Here is a 27,211-nt window from a genome sequence, read left to right on the forward strand (position 1 = left end):
ATTCAGCCCACAGCCAAATCCTTGTCAAAAAATTTCTTATGTGACGTAGCTTTAAAAGTAAAGTCTCGTTGATCAAACGTACCGACCATCAGTTATACTAACGGTAAGGTTTTCCCATTACGCTTCCATGTTTGGTTTGGAAATGTGCTTTAAAGATTTTTCCTTTCTTATGACAGGTTACACTTTAAAGCCGGAATTGGCGCCAAGATCTTTTTAGGTTTTTTTTTTTTCGCCCAAGCAGGAGAGCTCGGTGGTGTTCTGAAAGCTCATAAGCCATCGCAATGTGCTTTTTCGACCCACTACTGCTTGAAGCATTAACAGCTTTAGTAAGCGCTCTAATCTTTTGCACTGATTTTGAATAAGCAACGGGGCCCCTGGAGTGAATGCGTTTGAATCTAGAGTTCAAAGTTGTAGTTGGAGCAATAGTGCTCTCTACTGGATGATGGAACTCTACTGGATCGAATCAATGCTTGACAACAGCGTTAGGGGTTTTAAAAGGTTCCTTAGGTAGATACGTTTTGAAGGTAGACTCTGGTAGCCCATCACCTCCTCAAGTTTTGTTTACATACAGGTGCCCAATGATTTAATCGCCGGAGGTAGTTATGGACAGAGATTGATGAGTTTGGATCATTGAGGATGAGCTTGGCTCATTGCGAGCGCGGAAATTCACCTGAGCACAAGGGTATTATAATTTTGTTAACATAACGGTTGTTTATAACAGCATAAAATAATCGAAATACGTATAGACATACCTATACATATGTATGTGTGTAGAAAAATGCTCACAATGATGAGAGGTGTTGACTTAGTCATGCGTGTCCGTCTGTCAGTCCGACCTAAAACTAATATATTTCAATGAAACCTAGTACATATATTACTCTTTGTCTAAGGCAGGTTGGTACTGAAAATGAGCAAAATCAGTTAATAATCACGCCCACCTGTCACATAACGGTAACGGCAAACCGCAAAACGAAAATTTCTCTGCTATAAATGAAGAAATTTGGTATAAATGATGAACCCACACAAAGAAATCCGATGTAAATACATTTTTTCCAACGTCGCCACGGCCACATTTGGATATACATATGCTTGCGCCACGATAATGGCTTAATAAAATTCGCTATGCTCCCTCTCGGGGGCATAGGGCCTCGACAAGACTCAGTCTTGCGTTGGTTTCGTTAATCTATTTTGATTTATGATAGGGTAGGTGATTAGCCTGCCGCTACCAGTCGCAAATACTGGGAATGCCCACCAGTCGCTGCTTAGGAACAACGTCTTCTAACTGTTTACAGCGCCATCTGGGTTTCACATTTTTTTGCCAGAAGGATCGCACAGACGGTTGAGGACTTCGCTAAATTTGGTGTGTTTGCGTTATTACCGCGATTGTGCGGGCTGTGTGTTTTTCTTTGTTTTTGCTTGTTTTAGTAGCCACAATGCAAATAATACGCTGACTATTGTGTGGGAGGAATGAGTTATTTTTTTTGTTTAGAACCCGGGAAAGTAGGTAAATGTGGAAAAGTGCGTGGATCGTACTTTTTGTGGGATTCGAACCCACAACCTCTGGCATGCCAGGCTAGTGCACTTACGCTAGACTATCGAGACCTGCCGCATATAGATGTCATAAAATATTGATATGATAAATCATATATATTATTAAGAATGGATAAAATCCACACTCTTTTTTTATATGTTATGTCTAAGTTTCCGTTTCATCAATTCTCCAATCGTCAAGCCGCGTAAAGGCTCTGAGAACGCCAAGGTGTAGATCCAAACTAGTTAGCTCCTGAAAGGAGGAGATCAAATCTCTTGGGTGTGCAGGTAACATTTCTCTGATCTGGGTTTCATGACATAGGAACATAGAGAGAAATGAAATTGCTGATGCGCTTGCCAGGAAAGGGGAGTAAATTGGTATCAGAGATCTCCTACTCGGTCATCGGCATCGTCCTAATTGTTGTTAAATGGGAATTGCACAACTTTTTTCAGGAAAGCGCAGAAAAGACAGAGCTCCATTAGTCTTCATGTGCTATTTCGAAAACCCTGTAGCCCCTGTACAATTTTCGCTAATCCATCAACGGCTCCGGCTGGCTGTAGATATCTGCCTGTTGGAAGACTCATAATGGTATCAAAACGGCGCTTTAGTGCTACTTGGAGAGGGTCAGTCTGGTACTTCAACCATTTCACCTACCTACCTACCAAATTTCCGTCCGTCCGATGTTACAAACTATCACTCTCACTATCTATGTGTTTATTTGATTCGAAGAATGAACAGCCTGTTCAAATTATATTTTACTAAAATGTTCGCGGCTACATAAATTTCGGTCCGAATCTAATTTAGCCTTCCTTACTTGTTTCTTTTTTATTCGTTTTGCAATTTTTGCAGTTCTAACCGATGGAGTAGCATTTTCTTGCATATAAAATTAACAAGTAGGTTAGTCCTTATTTTTTTGTGTGTAAGGAGGTATAAGTTTTTATGGAGTCAGAAAATTTTAGAAAGAAAATTAAGTTTTTCAACTTACTGTACTTTCCATTCTCTCCAATTCAAATTTCGCATTTAGGGGTTCCTACAAATAAGAAGCTTTCAAATAGAGAACTGTCTTTCAATGTGATAAATATTTGTATAAACATTTTTCCATTGCTGCATATTTTTTTTATCATTAAAACAAACTTACATATTTGTAATGGCTTGGTTTGGCTGCCCACCACTGGTTGTGCGTCTGTCATCGATGATCATTTATTTTCTTTGTGGCGTAAGTTTTGTAAAATTCCGCCAACTTATTTTTCCTCCATTTGAAGCCTCTCCTTTCTTAGGTGATGGAAATTATTAGTTTTAGTTGCACCTGCACTTATATTTCTTCGATTTGCGTAACGGCACGTGAAAATTCTGGGAACATTTTGTTGTCATTGCACTGCATTTTTCCACAGATAATATCAGACTTGATGCTCGCTGTTGGTGGTTTCTTCTGGGCGACACACTTTTATGCGCCATTAGTAAGCAAAGCAAATATACTATATGTATAAATAAGTATGTATAGTATATGTATGTATGTATGTTTTTCTAATCGTACTTTATTTATCGATTTCGTCTAGGGTTTTGCCTACAATATAATTATGGCCGTCCTTTGCGCTGTGTCAGCAACCTATGCCATTCTTTCACTAACGGGCTGTGGAAATCCTGCCCAACCCATAGTCTTCGTTTCTAGCATATTCGCACTTATTGCTGGAGGTTTGCACCTTACGCTCCCTATCCTTGTGGCCTTAAATCTGGAGGATGACGACTTTTTTCTTTCATTCGGCAGGTTTGACGATTGAATCTATTGATATGTCTAAGTGTACATATTTACGCAGATATATAATATATGTATATTTAAGTATGTACATATTTGTATGCATGTAAAGGATTTTTGGTGCTGCTTATGTAAAATAGCCCTTGAGTTTTAACGCTTAAAATGGGCTTTCAGAACTCCACAATAAAATAAATATTTCTATATATTTTTTATTCAACCCAAAATTTGCCTTTTTAATATACAGTTCTGTTCCAAGTAATATGAGCGACCTCAGCATAAAACAAAAAGTTGTTGTTAGTCTTCTTCTTAATTTGCTATTCGAAATCAAATGTAATCGATTATACAATTTAGAAGTAAGAACATTTTTTTTTTCAATTTTTTTTTAATTACAAATTTTGAACTATATTTGAAAGCAATTCGCCGTCTCTTAATGCTTCCGAGAGGGGACCCACACGTTGTACATTCTATCGAAAAGGTACCGCGAATTGTTCAATAACACCAAAACAATTGTCTAATCATTAAAAATTATTTTGTCGCCTTCGCAGCAAACACATCTGCCAACGATTAGTCCAATCATCAAAGCACCTTTTAAACGCGTTCTAAGACATCTTCTTCAGCTTCTTTAGCGAATTCTCCTTAATGGCCTTTACCGAGTCAAAGCGGCGTCCGTGGAGTGGCAATTTAAGTTTTGGGGAAAGGAAAAGGTCACTGGGGCTAAATCCGGTGAATATGGTGGTTCTTCGATGATATTTGTCGAGCTTTTGGTCAAAAAAGTGTTCACAATATGAGCCTTGTGAGACGGTGCGTTATCATGGTGCAAGATCCGTGACTTTTCTTTACACAAATTGGGCCGTTTCCTATGCACTCCTACCTTCTCTCTTAAACGTCACATAACTTCCTAATAATTATATATTATTTATCTTATCTTTATTTACCATAGAACAATTTGAAACGAATTTCGAGTGCACAACACCATGGAAATTTAAAGAAAACGAGTAGCATGACTTTCACTTTTGACCGACTTTGACGTGATTTTTTGGGTTTCGGCTCATGTGGACAGCGCCATTCAGCCGCCTGTTGACTAGTTTGCATGTCAAACTCATACACCCACGTCTTATTACCTGTTATGATGCGCTGGGTAAACGTTGGGTCTGAATTCACTCGCTCAAGCATGTCTTCAGCCACCTTCTTCCGATGAATTTTTTGAAAGAAATTCAACTCTCTTGGAACGAGTCGAGCAGCCACACGCGTCATGCCCAATCGATGGTGTAAAATGTTGCGAATTGATTCGTGAGACACTCCAAAGTCAAGAGCTACCTCCTTCAAACTTAAATGATGATTTTCCAGCACCATTTACTTGACTTTGTAGACGTTTTTATCCGTTGAAGACTTTGATGGGCGATCAGATCGGAGCAAATCTGCCACGACTTCGCGGCCCTCTGCAAAAGGCTTATATCACTCGTAGACCCGTGTTTTTGATTAAGTGAACTCGCCATAGGTTTTCTGCAACATTTTCAATGATTCGGCACACGAAATCCCGTTCAGAACACAAAATCTAAGACAAATTCTTTGTTCGATATTTTCATCCATAGTGAAAATCGCAGAGTACACCTGCGGTTGACTGATATGATTAAATGCCAAAACAAGCTACTTGACAGATCACGTTCAAACTCTGCGACACTATAGAGGGCAGTTGTACCAACATTCCAGAAAAAAAAATTTAGACATACATATGTGTAACGTGCGCTTTTTAAATAAACAATTCGCGAGACTTTTTTCGACAGAATGTATACCGCTCCCCTGCCTTATGTTCCTCAACCAAGAAAACTGCTTACGCCCGATACCTCGTCCTTCGATCTTGCCCTGTAATATGAGTTGCAACAGCTCATATTTCGGGTTCCGTAGAATATGTCCCAAATATGAAGGTTTTCTCTATTTTATTTCCTTTGTAGTTATTAAAAAAAAAATATTCAGCAATTTTTTACCAAAAATTGTTCATTTCAAATAGTCTCTCCACACATTTAAACTTTTTTATTAATATTTAGTAAAATAATCGGAGTGTAACAGAAGACTCAATAAAACAATATTTAACTAATTATTATTAATTATTGGCGTTAATTGCTTTAATATTTAGTTGAATTGCCACGATTTTTTATTACTGCTACGTATTTGCGTGGCATGGAATGGCGATGAGATTATGACACTTTTCCAGTGGCATTTGCTTCCAGGCCCCGCGGATTGCATTCCATAGATTTGGGGAGTTTGGTAGTCTACGATCGGCAAAGCTCTTTTTTATATACGTCCGTAGTGTTCCTATAGGGTTGAGGTCAAGCGACTTAGTAAGTCACGACATGACCTCAACTCTTTTGACCCGAAACAACTCCTTGGCTTTACTTTCATTATTTTGTATTTTGGGTTGTTATCTTGCTGGAACAACCACTTCAACGGCAACTTCCCTTCAGCGTATGGCAGTATTGCACTTTTTAAAATTTCCACATCACCTGCTGATTCATTGTTTTTCTTATCTAATGGATTCGTCTAAAGCCACTATAAAAAAAGTTTTCGTATACCATCGTCGGCACGTTTTATTGTCTTGACTGTGTATAGGGTATTATGTCGGCATTCCGTGGACGACGTACATACCGCCTAGACCCAGTTCATCCAAAAAATCACCCTAGTTTCACAAAAAAGCACCCCGTCCACAAAATATTTCTTCATTCTCCGTTGGCAAATTTTAAGCTCGCCGCAACGTGCTTTATTGTCAACAAAGGAACTTTTCGTGGACTTTGCGCTTATAATTTATGCTCTAACAAGCGTCGACGAACTGTTGCGTCACTTATGGTACTTTAAGATCTAAACGTTTTTTTATTTCCGGAGACAACGCTGTGGGTTCTTTTTAGAGACTTTGAGTATATGCCGATCGTCTTCTCTGGTTGCTGTGAGTTTGCGACCAACTTTTTCGGATTTATCTTTATACGACAGGCCGTTCGCTATCGTTTGAGGAAGAACACCCGAGTATTTTCTTTATTTTTCTATATGTTTAACATTTTTCGAAGATTTTTAAGGATTTGATGCTCTTCTTCGCTGCAGTGTTTTTCACGTAATTAAAAACCAAGCGAAATGCTTAAATTTTACTCATTCTTATCTTTGTTTTTTCATACTTATTTTTCACTTTTCTACACCCTCTCCTATGTTTTTGAACAGCACAACAGCAAGCCTCCCACAGAAATGAATGTGTAAAAATATTTTCACAGCAACTACCTCAAGATAATGCTACGAAAATTACTTGGGGGACCCCGTTAGAAGTACTGCTAGAAAAATCTTACATTACGTGATTGATAATACATATTTAGTTGCCGATGAGCTTGCCAGGAAGGGATCAATGGGTCTGTTGTACCCATCTCAGATATCGGTGTCCTCTTAAACGTTGTTAAAGTGAAGCTGTCCATTTTTTTCTTAAAAAAGCGCAAGACAGATGGAGTTCTCTTCTATCAAGCGCTTTCTCAAAAACACTTTGGCCTAAGTAATATATGACAGAAGCAGGACGCTTAAACTGCTGGGGATCACTCGCAATTCAATTTCCAAACTCATAGCGGTGGTTACCAGTCAATGGGTGATTGGAACTTATGTGGAGAAGCTTGGACTTCTGTCCAACTCCCATTGCAGAAGCTGTGGGGATCCTGCAGAGACAGAGATTGCTCAACACTTTCTGTGCTAATGTCCAGGTTTGGGGGCTAGACGCTTGAGGTTCAGTAGTGTACCTTTTGGAGTTAGCCTGAGGCAGTTTTCCAGCTTAGATCCCTTTTCTCTCCTCCACGAACAAAACGGCACTCTAGTGCTACTTGCAATGAACCCGTGGTACTCTTGCCATCTGCCTTACCTACTTACCTATAGTTGGCATGGTCACTTCTATTATTTTGAATACCGCTGTATATACATACATATGCATGTGATACTCGTAAAAGCACTCAGGCAAGGCCAAGTCAGCTTAAAATTTTCTTCAATCAATTATGTATTTGTGAGTATCAAATTCCTATAGGTTTATCGTCACCAGGTGGTAGATGGTCAACGCAAGTTGGGAAAATCTCTGATCGTCCTTCATCTGAGAGTCGCAAGGACGATTCTGTTTCATACGGTTCAAGCAGCTCAAAACTTCCGGGCTGTACCCAAGTGCCCTCTGGGTAACTTCCGGACACCGATTTGGAAGCGGGCTAATGTGAGAAGGCGTAACAGCCCAGTATTTCTGATTTTTGGCTGTTCGCAGACCAAAATACAAATGCTCGCTGGTAAGAAATTTCGCTCGAATGAAGAGGTTACTGCGGAAACTGAGGCCTCTGTTGAGGAAAAAGATAAATCGTTCTACAAAAGTGGTATGGAAATATTAGAGCAGCGCTGGATTGATTGCGCTGTTTTTGATGGAAAATACGTCGATGAATTTTGAACAAAAAATGTGTTTCCTTTGTAAAGCCGTGGACTTTTCAGCCCATGTAATATATGTATAAAATATGTACATTTACCGAAGGCCCAAGCAGCGAGTGTGCTCTTTTTTTGTTTTTAAGTTAGTGTAATATTTTATATTATTCTAATAAATAATAACAATAATACTTTGTCCATAGAATATGTTATTTTGTTTGTTATATTTACATGTAATATTAATGAAAATTTCTATTTTAAACCGCTCGTAATTTTTTTTTCTTTAAGTAAAAAAATACTTTTTTGCTATCATTTTTACCAAACAGGATTTAATTTTTTCCGCCTTCGTGAAAGCAACTTTTTGTAAGGCAGTGTTAAAATTATAATGTCACAAATGATACTTTTTTAAAATCAAAAACGCTTACATAACTTGTCAACATAACAAATAAATTAAAAAGTCTGAATGCCTTTCTATTCCATCTTGATTCAGATGTTGCTTTAAGCTTAGAAATATCATTGTTTTACTCTCGCATATCCAAGGATCGTGTAGAGCATATTTCGAAGCCAGATGGATAAAGACAATTACCAGACGAAGCATGACAAGTGTAAATTCTTCTTTCTGCTAAATGTTGTAAGTTTAAATAAAAAAGATAATTTTACAAAGCAAAACCTGGTTAAACCTCCACTACTCTTTCTCTTCACTTTCAAGCTGCTGGAGGCTGTCGCCATTGTTGCTGTTGTATATTGTACACTCTTTTCCAATTGTGTGCTGGGCAATGAAGTCGGAGGCGCAGCGTTCATATTCCTATTACTCATATTTTCCGCCTTCATACCGGATTTGTTTTATCTTATGCTTTCGCACAAATTGCATACCTTGGGCATTGATCCGCTGGTACTGTATTGTGAATGTGTTTGTGATTAATATCTACCACACTTGCGCTTAATTGCATTTCCTCTACTCTCTTTGGCGACAGGGTGTCATGTTTAATTTCATAATAGGTGGCTTATGTGTTTTAATCGGTATTAGTCTGATTATTATGGTATTACTATGGTACTGTGGCTCCTATGCGCAATTCATATTGGTAACGGCTGGTGCGTTGAGTGTTTGCTCGGGTGTGTTTCATTTGATGAATGCGTTGATGGGCAACCAATTACCGAAATCAGAGAGGTGAGCATATAATGCCTGGATACGTAGTATGAATTGCTTAATTTACATGCAAATATAAAAACTACGTTTGTGCATTGGAGCATCTATCAGGTACTATAGACAGAGCCATCGACTCAAAGCACCGAAAGCGCCGAAGCAACCAAAAAAGCCGAAAGAACCAAAAGTGTCTAAAGAACCAAAAGCGTCAAAGGAACCAAAGGCGCCGAAGGAACCAAAAGCACCTAAAGAACCAAAAGCGCGGAAGGAACCGACAACGCAGAAAAAAGTTACAAAGAGTGCACAGAAATATGTAAAGAAAGATGAGAGAAAAGCTGCTAAGAAAAGTGGCCAAACTCGCAAGCAGATGGTGCATGATGCAAATTTACCGAAAGGTGTACCTTGGGTACTGATTGTAATTTATTTCATGTGTGGCGTAAGTTTTGGAAACTTCTACCAATGCTTTCTTTAACCAATTGGGACACCTCTCTTTCTCAGGCGATGGAGTTAGCTGGCTTCTTGTGTCTCTTGTTTTATTTATCTTCGATATGTCTTTTAGGACGCGAAAATTCTACACGCATCTGGCTTTCAATGAATTGTATTTTTCCACAAATAGTACCGGACTTGGTGTTCGCTGTTAGTGGCTTTCGTTTCGTAACTCCCTTCTATGCACCAGTAGTAAGTTAAAGCTACTTTTTAGTTATATGCACATACATATGAACGTGTGTATGGATATGTGTAATATGTGTATGTGTGTGTGACTTTTATTTTACCATTTATTTATCGCTCTCCTCTAGGTCGGTGTCTATAATATTGTCGTGGCAAGTCTATGCATTTTGTCGGGTATACTGGCTTTTGCCTCGTTCACAGGCTGTGGAAATCCCGCTCAACCCTTAGTTCTTCCTGCTGGTTCTGTTGGACTTATTGCTGGTGGTTTGCATATTTTGATCATTAAATTGGTGATCAAAAAACTTGGTTGAGGTGGCCAATTTATTAAAAAAAAACGTTAATAACGAAAATATTATATAAGAAAAAATATATGTATGTGCAGTGGTGGATCTGGAAATCCCCTAATTGTTAAAATAATATGCTCAATTATTATTTATTGCCGTTTTAATGCTTGCCCTAACCACTATTGATTCGTACCCCCGCGATTTCTTTTTTTTACGCACCCCATTTCCAAATTTATAAACACACCACTACTTTCTTTAAAAAAAAAGAGGTTATACTATAACAAAAACTATATAATGCTAATTCTAGAATTCTGGTGGAAAAGTGCAACTTTTTTTTCGGTGGTTCACACTACATATAGTATTTTTCGATGCCCATAAGGGGTTAGGGGTAGTTTAAAAAATTTGATTTTTTTTTGCATTTTCTTAAAGCATAATATCTTAAAAATTTGAAGCGAATCCGACAAATACTTTTCCAGTTATTCAACAATTAACAAAGGACGCTCGGGCGTTCGATAGCAAAACTTTAAATGCGTTTTTCTCAAAACTATGTTTTTGAACTGGTGATCACTGAAATTTAAAAACCGCTTGGTAGATTTCAATAAAATGTATACTGCTTTTGAAAAACATAAAAAAATCGTGTCTGATCGCAGGATTTTTTTTTCAAAAATTTCGATTTTTGTTTTTAATTATTTATTATTAAATCTGAAAAATATTTCCTGAGGCCGCTGCATTGTTAATTTTGAAAAAAAGAGCTTCGATCAGGTACAAGATTATCTATTAATACACCTAATTTCTCTTGTCCGATTGATTTTAGATGAATCTCTAAGAACTGATGATCACCGTAAGGTACTTCTGGAGAAACGGGCCCCACACAAACAGCGATAACTTTTGCAATTATTATTATTATTTTTTTTTTTAATTTTGCTAAAGTCAAGTCGAAACATGATGTATTAATGCTATGTTTTTATTTTTATAAAATAAAGCAACTGACTAGCAAAAAAAAAGACTATTGAAAATCATTATTTTTTCGGGCGTCTCACTATCCCTTACCCCTTAAAAATCGACCATTTTCATAATAAGTTTGAATAACTTTAACGCGTTGTATGATTTTAATAATTTTGTGGTGTTTTTATGAAGATAATTTTAAAATCTCTTTCTATCAACAACCAATAAGATCGTTTGGTTTTATTCGCTGGAGTCATCGGGTTAGGCCTGCGATTTGGGAAGTTTACGTTAACGTGCCTCTGGAGTCTCATAGAGTGGACCTCTGCTTCGTTTTTAATAACACCAGTGACCGTTGAGGTCACAATGAATTGCGAACGCACCAAGGTACGTCGAAAATATTTTTGAGAATTTTATTTTGAAATCGTTGGATTATGTTGATATTATTGGGTATGGAAGTAAGTTTCCGTCCTTTCTTAGCCAAAATTAAGAATTATTTAAAGAATTAAATTATGTGAAGTATGTGCCATTGGAAGCTACAACTTTACTCCATCTTTCAGGCGTACGGATTCCTCTGACGAAAAATTCGAGTTCTTTTGACTTGATCCCTTCATTGAGACAGTTTGCGATGCTCTCGTAAGAAGTGAACCGCTCTTCAATAAGGGCTGACTACTGACTGTGTTGATCGGAACGGATGGTAATCCGAAGGTGCAGTGTCTGCGGAATACGGCGGGTGGGGCAAGATTTCCATTTCAGTCCCCCTAAATATTTCTAGACCGCTTTAGCAACGTGTTTCCTGGCTTTGTCATGCAGCAAAATCAGCTTGTCATGTCTACCGTCCTATTCCGGCCGCTTTTCTTTAAAAGCTCGATTCAAACGCATTAGCTGAGTGATGGTTTCAGATGGTTTGAGGAGTATAGGATAATAGATGACACCCTTCTGATCCCACCACATGCACAACATAACCTTTGAAGCTTGAATTTTTTTTTTCGCTGTCGATGGACTTGGTTCGCCTGGCAGGCTCCAACATTTTCGATGCTTAGAGTTATCATAATAGATTCATTTTTCATCGCCAGTAACGATGTGGGGCAGAAAACCTTTTCTTTTCTGCCGTTCAAAAAGCTTCTCACACGTCACCAAACTTCGCTCGATATCCATCTCCTTCAATTGGTGTGGCATCCAGTTACCTGCTTTCTGGACTATTCCCATCACGTGCAAACGTTTACATCCAACTCTGTCAACATCCAACTCCTTAGACATATCATCAATGGTTCGACATGCGTCTTCATCCAATAATTGTTGTAGTTAAGTACCTTCGAATTTGTTCATTGCCCCTTCGCGATCTTTATCAATCCCGTCGAAATTGTCTCTTTGGAAGCGTCGAAACCACTCTTTACAAGTTTTATTTGATGGAGCGTGATTACCGTAAATATTGATCAATATACGACATGTTTCAGCTGCACTTTTCTTTAAAAGGTAATAATGAATCATGACTTCCCGCTGAAGTCAACTACTGCGATCGAGACCTCACATATATGCACACCTTAAAATCACCAGTGCATTACTAGAGTGAACATTAAAATAGTATCACCAGCAATATCTCTTTTACGAAGGCGGAAACTTATTCCCATACCCAATATTATGACTGGCACATCCCCAGATTTGTGTGCCATACGAACACACTGGTTTGATAATTTGATTGTATATATAGACAGTTTTAAATTTTATCCAATGAGTCTGTTCATTTTTATTATTTTCAAATTAACTTCGTTTTGTTATTTTTATGTACTCCTTCCAACGTAGATTAGCATCGAAGGTGCATGCGTTTGAAATCGGAGCGCTTAGTAGCATTATAGGGTGAAGGATGCTCCCTTGAGGCAAGCCAGCGTGTACACATTGCCTTGTTGAACGCAAAAATAGCGGTCAGTTATTATATTGAAGTGGAAGGCATGAGTTGAATTTGTTGATAGAGCGTTCATATGAAACCTTGTCGAATGCTTCCGCGACATCCAGGAAAGTTTTCTCTTCGAATGATTTCTTGTATTTCATCTGTAACTCTGTGCACCTGGTCTATGGTGGAGTGTTTGCAACGTTATCTGAACTGGTGTGAAGATATCCGATTACGAGATTCAACAATTGGTTTTAAGCGATTTAGAATGAGTTTTGCCAGTAGTTTTGAAATTAGTGCTGCTTGAAAAATAGCTACAGTCTAGGAATTACTATTAGGCGTCATTTTCGCAAGATCCTTTATAATCTCTATTATCTAATCTTTCATTATCACGTTTAGTAAGTTTTCAAAAATATTATATTTATATTTAGAAAAGTTTCTTTATCGTTCAAGGCGTAGCCTCTGGCTACCGTGCCTTGTTATGAACACAAGTAAGCAGAAAATGAATAAAAATATCAACAAACTCAAAAAAGTCAAACCTCTAAAAATATGTGTATAATTTTTTGATCACTTATCTAAAATTTTCCAGTTTTGTTTAATCAATTGGGACTCGTTCATTTCGCGTTTACTATATTAAGCTTGCAAATGCAATCGCAAAGTTACTGAAGCTGTAGAAAAGATTTCGCGTCCAGATGGATCAAAACAGGAAGACACGAAAAAAGAGTAAACTTTTCTTTTTGCTAAATGTTGTAAGTTTAAATAAAAAGATAAGTATACAAAGCGAAACGTGATTAAACCTCCACCACTCTTTCTCCTCACTCTCAAGCTGCTGGAGACTTTGGCCATTGTTGCTGTTGTATATTGTACACTCTTTTCCGATTGTGTGCTGGGCAATGAAGTCGGAGGCGCAGCGTTCATATTCTTATTATTCATATTTTCCGCCTTCATACCGGATTTGTTTTATCTTATGCTTTCACACAAATTGCATAGTTTGGGCATTGATCCGCTGGTATTGTATTGTGAATGTGTTTGTGATTAATATCTACCACACTTGCGCTTAATTGCATTTCCTCTACTCTCTTTGGCGACAGGGTGTCATGTTTAATTTTTTAATGGGCGCCTTGTGTTTCTTAATTGGCATAAGTCTTATAATGGTAATGCTATTCTTCTGTGGCAACTACACCCAATTCATATTGGTGATAGCTGGTGCGTTGAGCGTTTGCTCGGGAGTATTTCATTTGATGAATGCGTTTATGTGTCATAAAAGGTTGCCCAAGTCGGAAAGGTAAGCATGGCTTCTAGCACTTGCAATATATACGGGTATGTGCCTATACTTTACATCCACATACCAGGTACTACAAGCAGCGTCATTGTAAAGGAGGGAAGACACAAAAGCCTGATAAAAAGGCAAAGAAAGTCCGTAAAAAAGGTGCTCAAGAAGAGGTAAAGAAGGGTGATAAAAAAGATGGTCAGAAGAAGAGCAAAAAAGGCGATAAGAAAGACTCAGACAAGAAATGCTCAGATAAGAAAGAGTCAGCTAAGAAAAAGGGAGACAAGAAAGGGTCAGACAAGAAAGATTCAGACAAGAAAAAGGGAGACAAGAAAGAATCAGCTAAGAAAAAGAGAGACAAGAATGAGGCAGATAAGAAAGCGCCAGCCAAGAAAAAGGGAGACAAGAAAGGACCAGACGAGAAAGCCGCTAAGAAGAAAGGAAAGACTGCTAAGACCGACGAATGTGTCAAAAAAAGTGGCAGAAAATAAGAAAATCCAAAGTTTCATGTCGCATAACCAAAATGGAAATCAAGTCGACTTTAAAATTAAACAAATAAATGTCAGAGTTAATGCCTAATTTAAAGTCGATTAAAACTCATTTGTTTTTATGCCTGCAACGTCTATGTTGCCCAAAATATTGAATTTAATATAAGAATTCATTATTATTTTGGCAAACTTCAGTCATTCCTCTGTGTTAAATTGTTTGTGTGATATTTTAGTTCATATTGAAAAATATTTACCTTTCGCATATTATAAAATGAATGAATGAAATTTTTTTTGTTTTTGTTTTTTAAGTCTAATGAACTATTTGCACATACTCTCTGTTCAAAAAGTAAGTAAAGTTGGAAATTCATTTTATTCCCTACAACGAAATTTGCGACTTCTCGACATAAGAAACTATTTCAGTATATGTACATGTATGTATAGATGTATACATGTATGTATGTATGTATGTGTAGTGGGTACGTCAAAACAATATTTACGCATTTATAAATGATAAAACTCTCTTCATCGACGGCATCAGGAACGAAAAAGGAAATGACGCTGGTTGGTATCTAGAGGAAAACTTCAGGGTCTCTCATTGCAGTGCGGTCATGCCGACGGTTTTTCAATACTCAGCGCAATGGAATAGTTATTTGAGAGGAGTTGACGCGGATAACAGATTAGAGTCTATAGTGACTGTTAAGTTGTCTTGAAGGCACTGAAATATGTATTATCCTTATTATAAGCACTTATCTGAATGAGGCATTCTCACCAAATTTCCTGTGGTTTGATTTATGCCTACGTTCAGCTAGCTATAAAGGGCGACGCTACGCCCCTTTAGGTATACTTATTCTCATGTAGCTTACTGCACCTTAGCAATGCCAATGTGCTTAAGCTAAAAAAAATTACTTAAAAATTGTTTACTACAGTTCAAAGTGAAGTACCCTAGTTATTGACTGATTTCATAGATTTTTGGAATTTTTCCTAACCACCTTACAACTAAGCTGCATACAAAATTTCATGAACCTGGAATCATAAATTTTTTTTTCCAAAAAATGTATAAATCTGCATCACTGTACGTCGTAGCCTTTACGTAAGTGCAAATAGACAGTGGTTGAGGTGGAGCCTTGGCATTGGCCTAGATTACCATGGCTTTGTGGAATGTGTAAACTTCCCGTAATTCTGAAATGCCAAAATGCACCGATTTTATAAAAGCATGAATTGCAAATAGACGAGTAGTAAGCGAGCGGCACGTTTAGCGGCGGCGGTGGGCAGTGAGTGGCCAATCGTATTCACAACGTGGACACCAAAAATTTGCTGATTTTACAAGTAAGTATTTTTACGTTTTGATTATTTTTGTTTTTTTTTTAGTTTGGGATATATGTATGTAAATATAAAAAATATAAATTTAAAATAGAAAAAATGTTTATAATGAGTACTCGGGTAGAAATTTGATAATTTCTTATTTTTTTGTGATTTGAATAATACAATTTTGAATTTTATACTACTTTGCCTAAGCAATAAAAAATGATTAAAAAAAGGTGAATCCACTTTTTGATCACCTTGCTAACTGCTTGAAAATTAGTCATTTCATGATATTGTAGCCAGTAAGAAGGACCTTTTTTGGGTGATCAGTTTCGAGGTATCGAATTTTAAATTGAAATATTGTACAAAAACGAAAATTAAAATTGACTGGGCAATCTTTATCATTTTTGTGTAGAATCATGCATGACATTTATTTTTTAAAGATAATCCCTTTCAAATGTTGGATGCCAACATTACTAAAGTTATTCATGAGATACCCACCGAAATTTTGAATGACTCGATGGAGGACTTCGGTCGGTATCTCATGAATAACTTTAGTAATGTTGGCATCCAATGCCTCAATTAAAACTGGTTTATCCACAAATTATTTATATTTTGCATATCCCAATCCATTGGTTCGAGATGAGAGATAAATTGTTCACCGAAACGACAACTTAGTAAATCCATTGTTTCACGGGCTGTATGGAAAATAGAGCCGTCTTGTTGGAACCAGATGTTGTGAAGATCACGGGCTTCAATTTCCGGTATCAAAAAATCATTTATCATGGCGCGCTAGCGGTCCCCATTCACCGTTACATTGGCGCCGGCTTTGTCTTTGAAGAAATCTCTTCTTTCTTAATTGGCGCGATAACCGCTTACACGATTTTGGTCGAATTTAATAAAGCAGGCCAGTAGTTTCTTTCCCGTGCTAAGCGGTGCCAGTTAGACACGCCAAGTGAAGCTAAGTCCTTCTCCACTTGATCTTTCCAACGCAGAGGAGGCTACCACCAGCTGGTACTGCATCGAATAGTTTCAGAGCCGGACCGTTTGTATATATTCGGACGACATGAGCCAGCCAACGTAGCTGCTGGATCTTTATTCGCTGCGCTATGTTTATGTCGTCGTATAGCTCATATAGTTCAGCGTTCCATCGCCTGCGATATTCGCCATTGCAAACGTGCAAGGGTCTAAAAATCTTGCGTAGAATCTTTCTCTCAAACACTCCAAGCGTCGCTTCATCGGATGTTCTCATCGCCCACGCTTCTGCGCCATACAATAGGACGGGCATGATGAGAGTCTTGTTGAGTGTTAGTTTTGTTCGTCGAGAGAGGACTTTACTACTCAATTGCCCACTTAGTCCCAAGTGGCACTTGTTGGCAAGATAGATTCTACGTTGGATTTCAAGGCTGTCATTGTTATAGGTGTTAATAATAGTTTGAAGAAATATTGGCGGAAATACGGCCATCCCTTGGGCCCCACCGAACGGTTGTTTTCAATGGCTTCGGATTGCTCAATGGGTACTGAACAAATTATATATTTAGTTTGACAGTAGTCACGCGTGATCTGACAAAAAACCGTTATTGGAAAAAGTACCTCCAATCTGATCACCCTTTATATTCGCGTGTTACAATTACTCTGTTCACTTTCAATTAGGTCCGTCCGCCGTATCTGCAATTTAATGAGTGCTGAATACTTAGTTGTCTTAGTTTTCTGTGTCATACAGTTCCTCTTCTCTGTTCCTTTGCCTTAGTAGCCAGTCTTGCATTTAATTGTATCGCTTAGCCCGTTCGACCCTGTTTGCATGTCTATTAATCCCTCAGTTACTTATGTAAATGAATTTTCTTATTACCTTTTTCACCAACCAATTTATTGCCATTAATGGAAATAACTGAATTTTTCCCTCGAACAATTTTCATTTATTACTTACCTATAAATTTATAATGATTGCTGCTTTGCAAAGATTACCTGCGGCGCTGAACCATTCGCGCCACAGCAGCCACAGACAGAGCAATTAAATTCCGCTAGCAAATAGTCAGTCGTTGGACGTGTTTAGAATCTTTGTTTAAGCCATTAATGACAATTCTATGGGAATCAAATGTAAATTCAAGATGAGCGCCGATTGCAAGCTCACCATTATAAACTACAAATAGTGTAAAAATTGACGGAAATCCCAGCAATGCCAATCCACACATCCCGCATGCTAAATTACCCGGCAACACGGCAAGCAGCGCGCGCTTGCTGTAGTAACACTTGCCAGCATTCACGTGCAAAAGTCGTGACGACAGAATAATGTAATATTCTTAGACTTACATACCCATAAAAATGATAATAAATGTTGGCTGGAGTGCGACGTTCGAGTAATATTTTATTACAACAACGCTTACCATTAGCTAATATTTACATACAAATATTTGTACAAAGTTTGCATAACTAAATTTGCTAGTTACGACAGCTATGCGGTAATTATTACACAGCACTTATATATACGTACGAGTATTTACAATGCGCCGCCGGCGTGCTTGGTACTAAGCATGTAATTGACCACATCCACGTTCCAATAGAACTGAAAGAGCCATCGCCGAGTTGGCGCATGCAATAAAAAGATAAGTCTCTTATAAAATACCGCTTTGGCAGCAATTAGGGGGCTTGGCGATGCAGCTGATTGATATTGCAGTTTCTATTGTTATTTGTTTGTGTGACTATTTGTACCGTTCTCTTTAGCAGTGTCGATAAAATCTCCATTGCCGGCACCAAGCTAGACTGTTCTGAAATACGAGACAAATTGAATTGCATCAACACAATTGTAGATAAAGAAAAAATACGTAAATGTTGCGCGGTGTGATGTGTAATGAGTTAGATATGAGAATGAAGCTTGCATGGCGACCTTGAGTTTTATTTTAGCCACTTCTCAACACGGCACTACGTGCAGGTCCGTATCTCTTAGGAAATTCAGGAAGACAGTGAAGGAACTAAACATAATTTCAGGTGAACGATTAGTTAAAAGTTGGCGTTGTGTTGTTTTAGCAGCATAAAGCACAATATACGGGGAATGCTGCTGGCGTGACAGTTCATGATCTGATATATATTCGCGTCATTCCGGTAACGTGGAACCGGCTGCCCCTTACTTACTTATTGGTAACTTTCTCGATTAGTTAAAACTAGTTTCTTTCATGATTCGATATGGACTACATAAGAAAATAAATGCGCTACTACCCAAGCATTATCTACTCTTCATTATTTTATGGTCGTATTTATCCGACTGCCACTTCGGAGTAAAGGAAGAAGATTCATATTAATGCCTGAAAAAACTTAAAGCAGGGGTTCCCCAAGGAAGCTTACGTGGCCCTTTACTATGTTACTAAACTGGGCAACAGCTACTTTTGCTGACGATACAGTTAAGCTTTCAATAGGAACGCCGAAAACGCATCGGCACCACAACTACAATTAACCATGAATGAAATACACTGGCTCAACAAAGAACTCGGACACTAAATTGATATGGTTGTAAATCGAAATTAGTTAGTCTCGTTCTTGTAGGCACATTCAATCTTTGAGCATGTCGTCCTAGAAGGCAGAGTCATGTGATCAATGCAACTAACAAAGAGATGTTTTTGTTGACCGATTAAGTACCGCATTTAAGCGTCTGACCTCCCATTTTGTCCAAATTCTTGTCGTAGCGTTGCATGTCAGACTATCAACCCATCTCATGTTGGCTCCGCAGTTTGTAACACATGGGCTGAAAAGTCCCGGGTCTAACACATAAATGGCACTAGTTTTATGACATTCACACCTTTTTTAATTAGTACAAACCTTAAAAAGACAGCTGTTAAAATTTCATGATATTCTATTCATTAGTTCGTGAGTTATTGTACTAAGAGTGACGCTACTTTTGTTATTTTTAAAACAATGGATCTAAAACAATTTCGTGTTCTAATTTTACACTGCTTCTGGGTGGGTGAAAATACCGTTGAAGCGAAGCAATGGCTTGAAAAGTGTTATGGGGACTCCGCTCCATCAGAAACAACTATAAAATAATGGTTTGTTGACTTCAAACGTGGTCGTAGAGACACCGATGATGCACAACGCAGTGGACGTCCAAATGAGGCGGTAAAAAAATCCACAAAAATCTGCAAAATCGTTTTGAATGATCGAAAAGTGAAGTTGTGTGAGTTAGCTGACATCATAAAGGTATCAAAATTAGAAAAAAGAAATTTGTTAGGTAAGATATTTGGAGGCAAAAGATAAATCGTTCTAAAAAAGTGGCATTAAAATGTTAGAGCGGCGCTGGAGTGATTGCGTTGTTCTTGATGGAAATTACGTTGATGAATAAAGCTAATTTTGAACAAAAAGAAAAGTGCTTTCTTTGTTAGGCCTGGGACTTTTCAATCTATTTGTTAGGTTGAGAGGGATATACCAAGAATCTCCATACCAAGAGGGAGGCGAGTTGTAGTACCCTCTCTCTCTAATTTGCCTGCCATACAATTCCCTGGTACGCCACTATGCCCTGGCACCCATATCAAATGGATACGGAAATATTCCGCCAACTCGTCAAGAGATGCCCGGCTTTTGCGTACAATGATGTGATTATCAGAATAAATATAGATTTCTGAAATTAGTGCTTCCTTGCTTGTTGCTATTATGTTTTTTTACGATTTTGTACTAGTTGCCCTTGAAAGTAAATATGAAAATATTAAATAAATATGAAATCCGTATTTAATTTATTTATGTAAAGACTATATTACCGACTTTTCGTAGCAATCACAGTGCAAAAAATTTAATGATTAATTTTCCAATTATTTTCACTTAATATTCATCAGTTTTAACTGGGTTACTCATACGACCTGTTGATTTGCATTCGGGTCTTCCCCTTCTATGTAAATTACAACCGCCTTTGATTTCTACTCTAATAGATGCAATTAGATTAATGTATTGTGATAAGATTTAAATACAAATATAGAATTTATTTATACAAATATTTAATATGTTAGTAATTGTGTCGACAGTTTTGCTCTGTTTATCAACGATATTTACTCTTGCATCTCGTCAGCAAGATTCCTGCTTTATGCAGCTGACGTTAAGATTTATTCGGCGCTCATTCTCTCGATTCTGAATTGATGCAAATTGATTTAGATAATTTCAGTAACTGGTGTATCGTAATTGTCTATCCCTGAACATAAATTACCCTTCCTAGGCGTGCTTCTGTTGTTGACACCTCTTATCACATATCTAGCATGCTCCTGTCACGTGTAGGTGAAGTTAAAAACTTAGACGTAATATTTGAACCGAAGTTTACTTTTGCTAGTCATATAAATTTTATTATACGCTGAAGCTTTTTTTGTATACGGCGTTTGTACGTGCCATGCTGCTTCGAATCCTATCCCTACATATGAAGCACGATACTTATTGATTAATTAAAAACTTTGCAGAACAGGAGAATAATTTTTTTTTTATCTTTGTCTTTATTTTTTTATTTAATTCGTGGTGGTGTTGACAGTCCGGTGCTTCTTGAGAGGATTTTCTTGAATATGCCGGCCAGAGCTTTTCGTAGTTCGGAGTATTTCTATGTTGGTCTCTCAAAATCTCTTAATGCTCGAATTGCATAAAAACTATTCAAGATACTTAGGAAACCTACCTTTGGCATAGAAAAATGAAACGATACAGCATGTGTTCTCAAACTGTGACACTTAAACGGAAGACAATCCCAAAGAGATCGCAATTAAAAACAATGAACAACAATATTAATAACGTCGTATGTGAAATATAGAAACTATACGGATCTGCGGCTTTCAAGAGACTTAAGATTTGAAGCATTCAACGAGAAGAAATAACGGAATGGGCTACGAAAAGTTTAAAGAACGAAGTGCGAATTTGAGAATAAATTTATCAATTATTTATGGCCATCTCATTAGACGGTCTTTGTTTTTGTTTTCATTGAATTCCTGATATCCTGGGTTATTTCGCCTCTTCACATTGGCTCGCTCTCAAACGAATGTTGGGAAGCTACCCAGACGGTACTTAAGTGAAGCCTGGAAGATACGAGCTGCTTAGACCGTATGCAGAAGAATCATCCTGGCCACTCTCAAGTGAATGGCGATCAGGGCCTTTCCCCATTTATGTGGACTTCTATACATGGAATCATCCTTCAACGGATAATCTCTTTTGCCAACAAGCGCTACTTTGGACTAAGCAGACATTGAGTAGAAAAGCTCTCTCTCTCCCTAATGTATTGTGCAGAAGCTTTGCAGACAATTTTTGGACCTCTGCACCTAAGCGACGGCAAGTATCGTAGGCGATGGAACAATGAACTGTATGAGCTTTATGACGACATAGACATAGCCCAGCGAATAAAGATTCAGCGGCTTCGTTCGCTGGGTCATGTCGTCCGAATGGATGCAAACACTACGGCTCTGAAGGTATTCGATGCGGTATCAGCTGGTGATTGCAGAGGAAGAGGAAGACCTCCTTTGTGTTGGAAAGTTCTGGTGGAGAAGGACTTCGCTTCACTTGATGTTTCCAATTGGCGCCGGTTAACACGACTGGCGCACTTTTTTAAACGCCAAACAAGTAGAAGAAATTAAATGGGTCCTGATATTTAGAAGCGCTATGTTGGTTGATGGAAGGTTGATAGTTTGACGTGTAACGCTACAAAAAGAAGGTGGCCGTCGGGCGCCCAATGGCGCTACTAATCGATCAAGGAAAAACATATTTATGCTAGGTGCTTTGATCACAGGTCACTGCTTCCTAGGTCGGGATGCTCAAAGATTGAATGTGTCTCATTTCGCAGACGAGGAATGGTGCATGTAAAGCTCAAAATAAAGGTTTCCATAACTCAAAATTATTTTTTATTTATTTAAGAAAAACGTTTTTCAAAAACAAATTTGGATGATTAATTTTGCGCCACATTATATAAAGTTCTTGTATGTGTTTTCTACATGTGCGAACGCGTTTTTTGAGCGACTTCAAACATACACTTTGTTGGACTATAAATCTGCCTACCCAGCAGTTTTCCAAAGATTCTGATTCGAAAGTGGAAAATTTTTATGAACATTTTTGGAAATTCGTTAAATTCATGTGAAGTTTTCACAAGGAATGGAGTTTTGATTTATACGGTTCTTGCTATGTAATGAATTATATTAAGTTTTGTGAATATTATAAAAAGCCACTAAGTCACTTAGCTATGTGAGAATAAGTGCAGGTTCTGTAATTCTATTAAAGGGGTCCCGGTGGTCTAGCGCTTAAAGTTTAGGGTATTTTCAAGATTTGTTTTTTACAATAAAAAAATGAAAAACGATATTTAACTTCGTTTTTTTTAGTTTTTTAATAAAAAAAATACGAAATAATTGAAATAATAATATGATTCTAGTACGGACAGACGATTCGGTTGAATAGTTTTTTTGAAGTGAAACTTCTTAGGCGTCGATGGACGAGCGAGAATGGAGAGTAAAATTTTAAGACTATGCAACGTTCTGGGCATTTTCGTTCCGCGAGAGAGAAAAAAGATGTAACGTAGAGGAGAAGGGGAGAAAGAGCTATGCCTTAGATATATCTCAGATACACTTTAGGCTATTTTTCCTGAGTTTTTCTTTTGGTTGCTGATTTCTAGTGAGAAATAACACTGCCTACTTTTTGGCGCTGGTTTGTTGGTGCAAACTTGTAGGAAATATATTTTTGGTGCCTACTTTTTGGCGTTATATTTCCTTGTACTGTTTGGAGCGTTTTTGGTCCCATTTTTTTGGCGTGTTTTTTTTTTTCCTGGCGAGTGCTTGTGCGTACTATAAAATGCTATCCATTCCAGCGGTGGATTTATTGGTATTGCCTTGCAGTAATTTGTGCCGTTGCTGCGGATCTGGAAACGCTACGTTTGTGCGGGTGATAAACGCTCGGAGTAGTGTGCGTTGTTGCCACGGTTTGTGTGCGGCGTTTACCTACACCGGTCGACCCTTCTCCGTTTTTTGTAAATTTTATCTATTTGTATTCTCTGCAAATTTTGTGACAGATATATTCTTTCCCTCTCTCTCTCATTCTCTCTCGGGTCTCTACCTCTTTCTTTGTCTGCCTTGAAAGTTTCACTTCTGTTATGTGTACTACGCTACACGCACTTTTTTTTTGACAACATCAGACCGAAAAATTAGCTTTGAGATAATTCAGTTTAAAGTTTTGAGAGTGGATAATGCGACCATTGATGCCACCGCGTGACGAATCTAACTCTACCTGCTAAACCGGCTGTAGAATCGAAAATATTGGGAATATTCTTCCAAAAATTGGACAGTATATTCTTCAAAAGTCTATACTTTCGAAATATCAAAAAAAAAGCCGATTGTTTGAAAATTCTAGACCAGCGGGACCTCTTAAAAAGAAATTCTAATTTGCGCCGTATTTATCGCTGTTAATCTACTATGCATAACGAAATTACGTCGACAGCATTATTTATTTGTGAAATTCTGTTTTTCAGCATTTTCACAACAATTTTCCCTCGATAACAAAAGTAATGACTTTTAGAAAAAATGAAATAAATCAATAGAGGTGCAAATAAAAAAAACTCAACTCACATTGTTGGCATGCTAGTAATTTATTTCTTGCTGCCACTGTTGCAATTATCGCGCTATTCTCCATTTAATGACACGAATTAATTTTAATCTTCCTCTGCTGGAAGTGAAATAGGAAAAAGTTAATCATTGCAATTTCACTGTCATTGTCAAGCTTGTTGCCGTACTACGCAATACACATTTTTTTATTTTCCTTTTATTTACCTTTGTAGAATTTTCTATTGCTAATAAATATTACATATTAATTACCGTCACACCTCGTTCTAAACGCCACGCATTACACATTTTAACCTGCAATGCATACAAATATCACTTTATTCATTATTAATGTGCATATGTACAGGGTGAACGATATGAAGTGTTACCAACTTCACACTGGTTGTATATGTAAAACAGCTCATGACATCAACCTCAAAATTGTTCTAATGACAGTTCAATATATTGTTTATAAGCCATCAAAAGCATTTGCCTCTCAGTTTTGTTGAATTTTTTTTTCTGTGATGGAATTCAAACGTAATATTGTGATTGCGTTATATTTGGCTGGAAAATCACAACCAGCCATTGTTCGTGAGCTCAGTCACCTCAAAGTAAATAAAATGTTTGCGTATCGCACTATAAAACGTTACAATGATACTGGTAGCATTGCAAAACGCTATGGAGGTGGACCAAAAAAAACCGCAACAACGCCAGAAATGGTTCGGAAAGTGAAGACTCGACTTGAACGAAATCCACGTCAAAGTGGAGAGAAATAGCCAAAGAACTCAAAATATCGCAAGACAGCATTTGACGCATATTGAAAAATGAGCTCAAGGGCAAGGCTTACAAGTTCCAAAAAGCACACGATCTTTCACTCCATCAAAAAAAAGTTCGGTGCACTTGCACATTGTGTTTTCTGATGAAAAAAATTTCCCAATTGAGCAGTTCATAAACACTCAAAACGATCGTGTTTACTTGACCGAACGCTCATACGAGAATTTGAGCCTACGTATGACCACTCGAAGCAATTTCCCATCGCAAGTAATGGTTTGGGCCGCAGTGACCGCTGATGGACGCTCTCCAATCGTTTTTATTGAGCCTGGCGTCAAAGTGAATGCGACTTATTATCGGGAAAATGTTTAAGAAGCTGCTTTAGAGCCGTGGACACGCAAACATTTCGGTCGTAGACCATGGACGTTCCAACAGGACTCGGCACCGTCTCATAAAGCTCGTGTGAACCAAGAATGGTTAAAAAATCATGTTCCACACTTCATTTCGTCCACACAATGGCTTTCGAATTCGCCAGACGCAAATCCGATGGACTATTCCATCTGGTCCATTTTGGAGGACAAGGTCAGGAATAAAAAATATGCCAGTATGGATGCGCTGAAAAAAGTGATTATGCGGGAATGAGCCAAAATACCTCAAGATCACATTCGTGCAGCATGCAACTCATTTTTTGACCGTTTGAAGGCTATAGTCAAGGCAAAAGGTGGTCATATCGAGCCAAAGTGAATATATGTTAAAATTTTTGAACAATTTTGTCTTTGAAATCAATAAAAACTAATTTTACACAAAAAAGTTATGGTCTTTTGAATGGTCTTGATATCGTTCACCCTGTATATGTACGTATATGTTCACAGTCTCAATGACTTATTTATATAAAGAAGCTTGTTTACACACCTATTTGTCATTTTTAACTGCTTTTGTTGCTAAGCTTAGTGTTGCAACATTTTAACTGCTCGCACTTATTCAATAATGATCTGACTACAGAATTGATTGATAGTTTGAATGGGATTGAGTCGTTTTTTTTGTATTAAAATGCGGGTGTCTATTATAGCGGCCCTTTAATTGGCACCACTACACACCAGTCCATATCTATACGATATTACAGGCATTGAAATTTATTTTAATCAAATGCAATCGAGTATGTACTTTATAATTTGAAAATTATACGATGTTGTTGACATGAATTGAACGAGACAACATTAAAATTGTTATTTTATATATATATATATGAATATATATACATTTTTTTTATTCAAACGGAGAAAAAAAACGCAGAAACTCAAAAATTATCTCGAGTCCTTTAAGGGGTTAAGGGTAGTCAGAATTGTCAAACAATTGTTTTGTTTATATTTTCTTTAAGTATAATATATTAAAAACAGTGTGTGAAAATTTGAAGTGAATCTGACAAATACTTTTTGAGTTATTCAACAATTAACAAAGGGTGCAAGTAGCTAGCAACAGCTGCGTGGAAAATAAGCGCGCTAACGACAACACTCGAGAAGGTAGAAAGCTACGTAGGCCACAGCAAATCGATATTTTGAAAGCTGCTATGACGGCTGAAGAACTATTATATGACCCAGGAATAGATGACATATTGTAAGTAATTAAATAATTCGCGTTTTTCTCAAAACTATGTTTTCTGAACTGGTGATCACTGCAACTTAAGAACAGCTTGGTAGATTTCAATAAAATGTATACTGCTTTTGAAAAACATAAAAAACTCGTGCCTGATCGCAGGATTTTTTTTTTTTAATTTCAATTTTTTTAAACAATTAATTGTCAGTTTTTTTCTCAAAAATCTGAAAAATATTTCCTAAGGCCGCCATATTGTTGATTATGAAAAAAAGGCTTCCATCAGGCTCAAGATTATCTATTAATAAAACTGATTTTTCTTGCGCGATTGATTTTAGATGAATCTTCAAGGACTTGTGATGATCACCGCAAGGGACTTCTGGAGAAAAGAGCTCCACACAAACAGCGATAACTTTTGTAATTATTCATTTTTTTTTTTTAATTTTGCTAAATTCAAGTCAAAACATGATGTATTAATGCTATGTTTTTATTTTTGTAAAATAAAGCAATTGACTGGTAAAAATAAAAAAAATTACTGAAAATTAATATTTTTACGGGCCTCTTACTACCCCTAACACCTTAAACAATTTTTTAAATGTCTGAGAGACCTATTATTATTATTATGAGGGGATTTAGCAAGCTGA

At 37.4% G+C, this 27,211-nt stretch overlaps 3 protein-coding genes across 4 annotated transcripts; all 3 read left to right on the forward strand.

Moving 5' to 3' along the window:
* Positions 1–2,578: 2,578 nt before the first annotated feature.
* On the forward strand, positions 2,579–3,508 carry LOC129239005 (uncharacterized). Of its 2 annotated transcripts, none has more exons than XR_008581817.1 (3): positions 2,579–2,747; positions 2,809–3,022; positions 3,088–3,508. XR_008581817.1 is itself a non-coding variant. In XM_054874260.1 (3 exons), exons 1-3 carry the CDS (start codon positions 2,679–2,681, stop codon positions 3,307–3,309), a joined length of 471 nt encoding a protein of 156 aa, XP_054730235.1. In that variant the 5' UTR covers positions 2,580–2,678; the 3' UTR covers positions 3,310–3,508. The 2 variants fall into 2 exon arrangements, 1 of the variants encoding a protein (XP_054730235.1); XM_054874260.1 differs by having other exon boundaries at positions 2,580–2,747; positions 2,809–2,988.
* Positions 3,509–8,171: 4,663 nt separating this feature from the next.
* On the forward strand, positions 8,172–9,878 carry LOC129238534 (uncharacterized). Its single transcript, XM_054873590.1, has 6 exons — positions 8,172–8,328; positions 8,407–8,589; positions 8,672–8,865; positions 8,956–9,277; positions 9,340–9,519; positions 9,639–9,878. Exons 1-6 carry the CDS (start codon positions 8,266–8,268, stop codon positions 9,819–9,821), a joined length of 1,125 nt encoding a protein of 374 aa, XP_054729565.1. The 5' UTR covers positions 8,172–8,265; the 3' UTR covers positions 9,822–9,878.
* Positions 9,879–13,199: 3,321 nt separating this feature from the next.
* On the forward strand, positions 13,200–14,478 carry LOC129238536 (splicing regulatory glutamine/lysine-rich protein 1-like). The gene is made up of 4 exons (XM_054873591.1): positions 13,200–13,373; positions 13,451–13,633; positions 13,716–13,909; positions 13,977–14,478. Exons 1-4 carry the CDS (start codon positions 13,317–13,319, stop codon positions 14,383–14,385), a joined length of 843 nt encoding a protein of 280 aa, XP_054729566.1. The 5' UTR covers positions 13,200–13,316; the 3' UTR covers positions 14,386–14,478.
* Positions 14,479–27,211: the final 12,733 nt, after the last annotated feature.

This window comes from Anastrepha obliqua, chromosome 2 (assembly GCF_027943255.1).
Source record: "Anastrepha obliqua isolate idAnaObli1 chromosome 2, idAnaObli1_1.0, whole genome shotgun sequence".
Taxonomy (NCBI): domain Eukaryota; kingdom Metazoa; phylum Arthropoda; class Insecta; order Diptera; family Tephritidae; genus Anastrepha; species Anastrepha obliqua.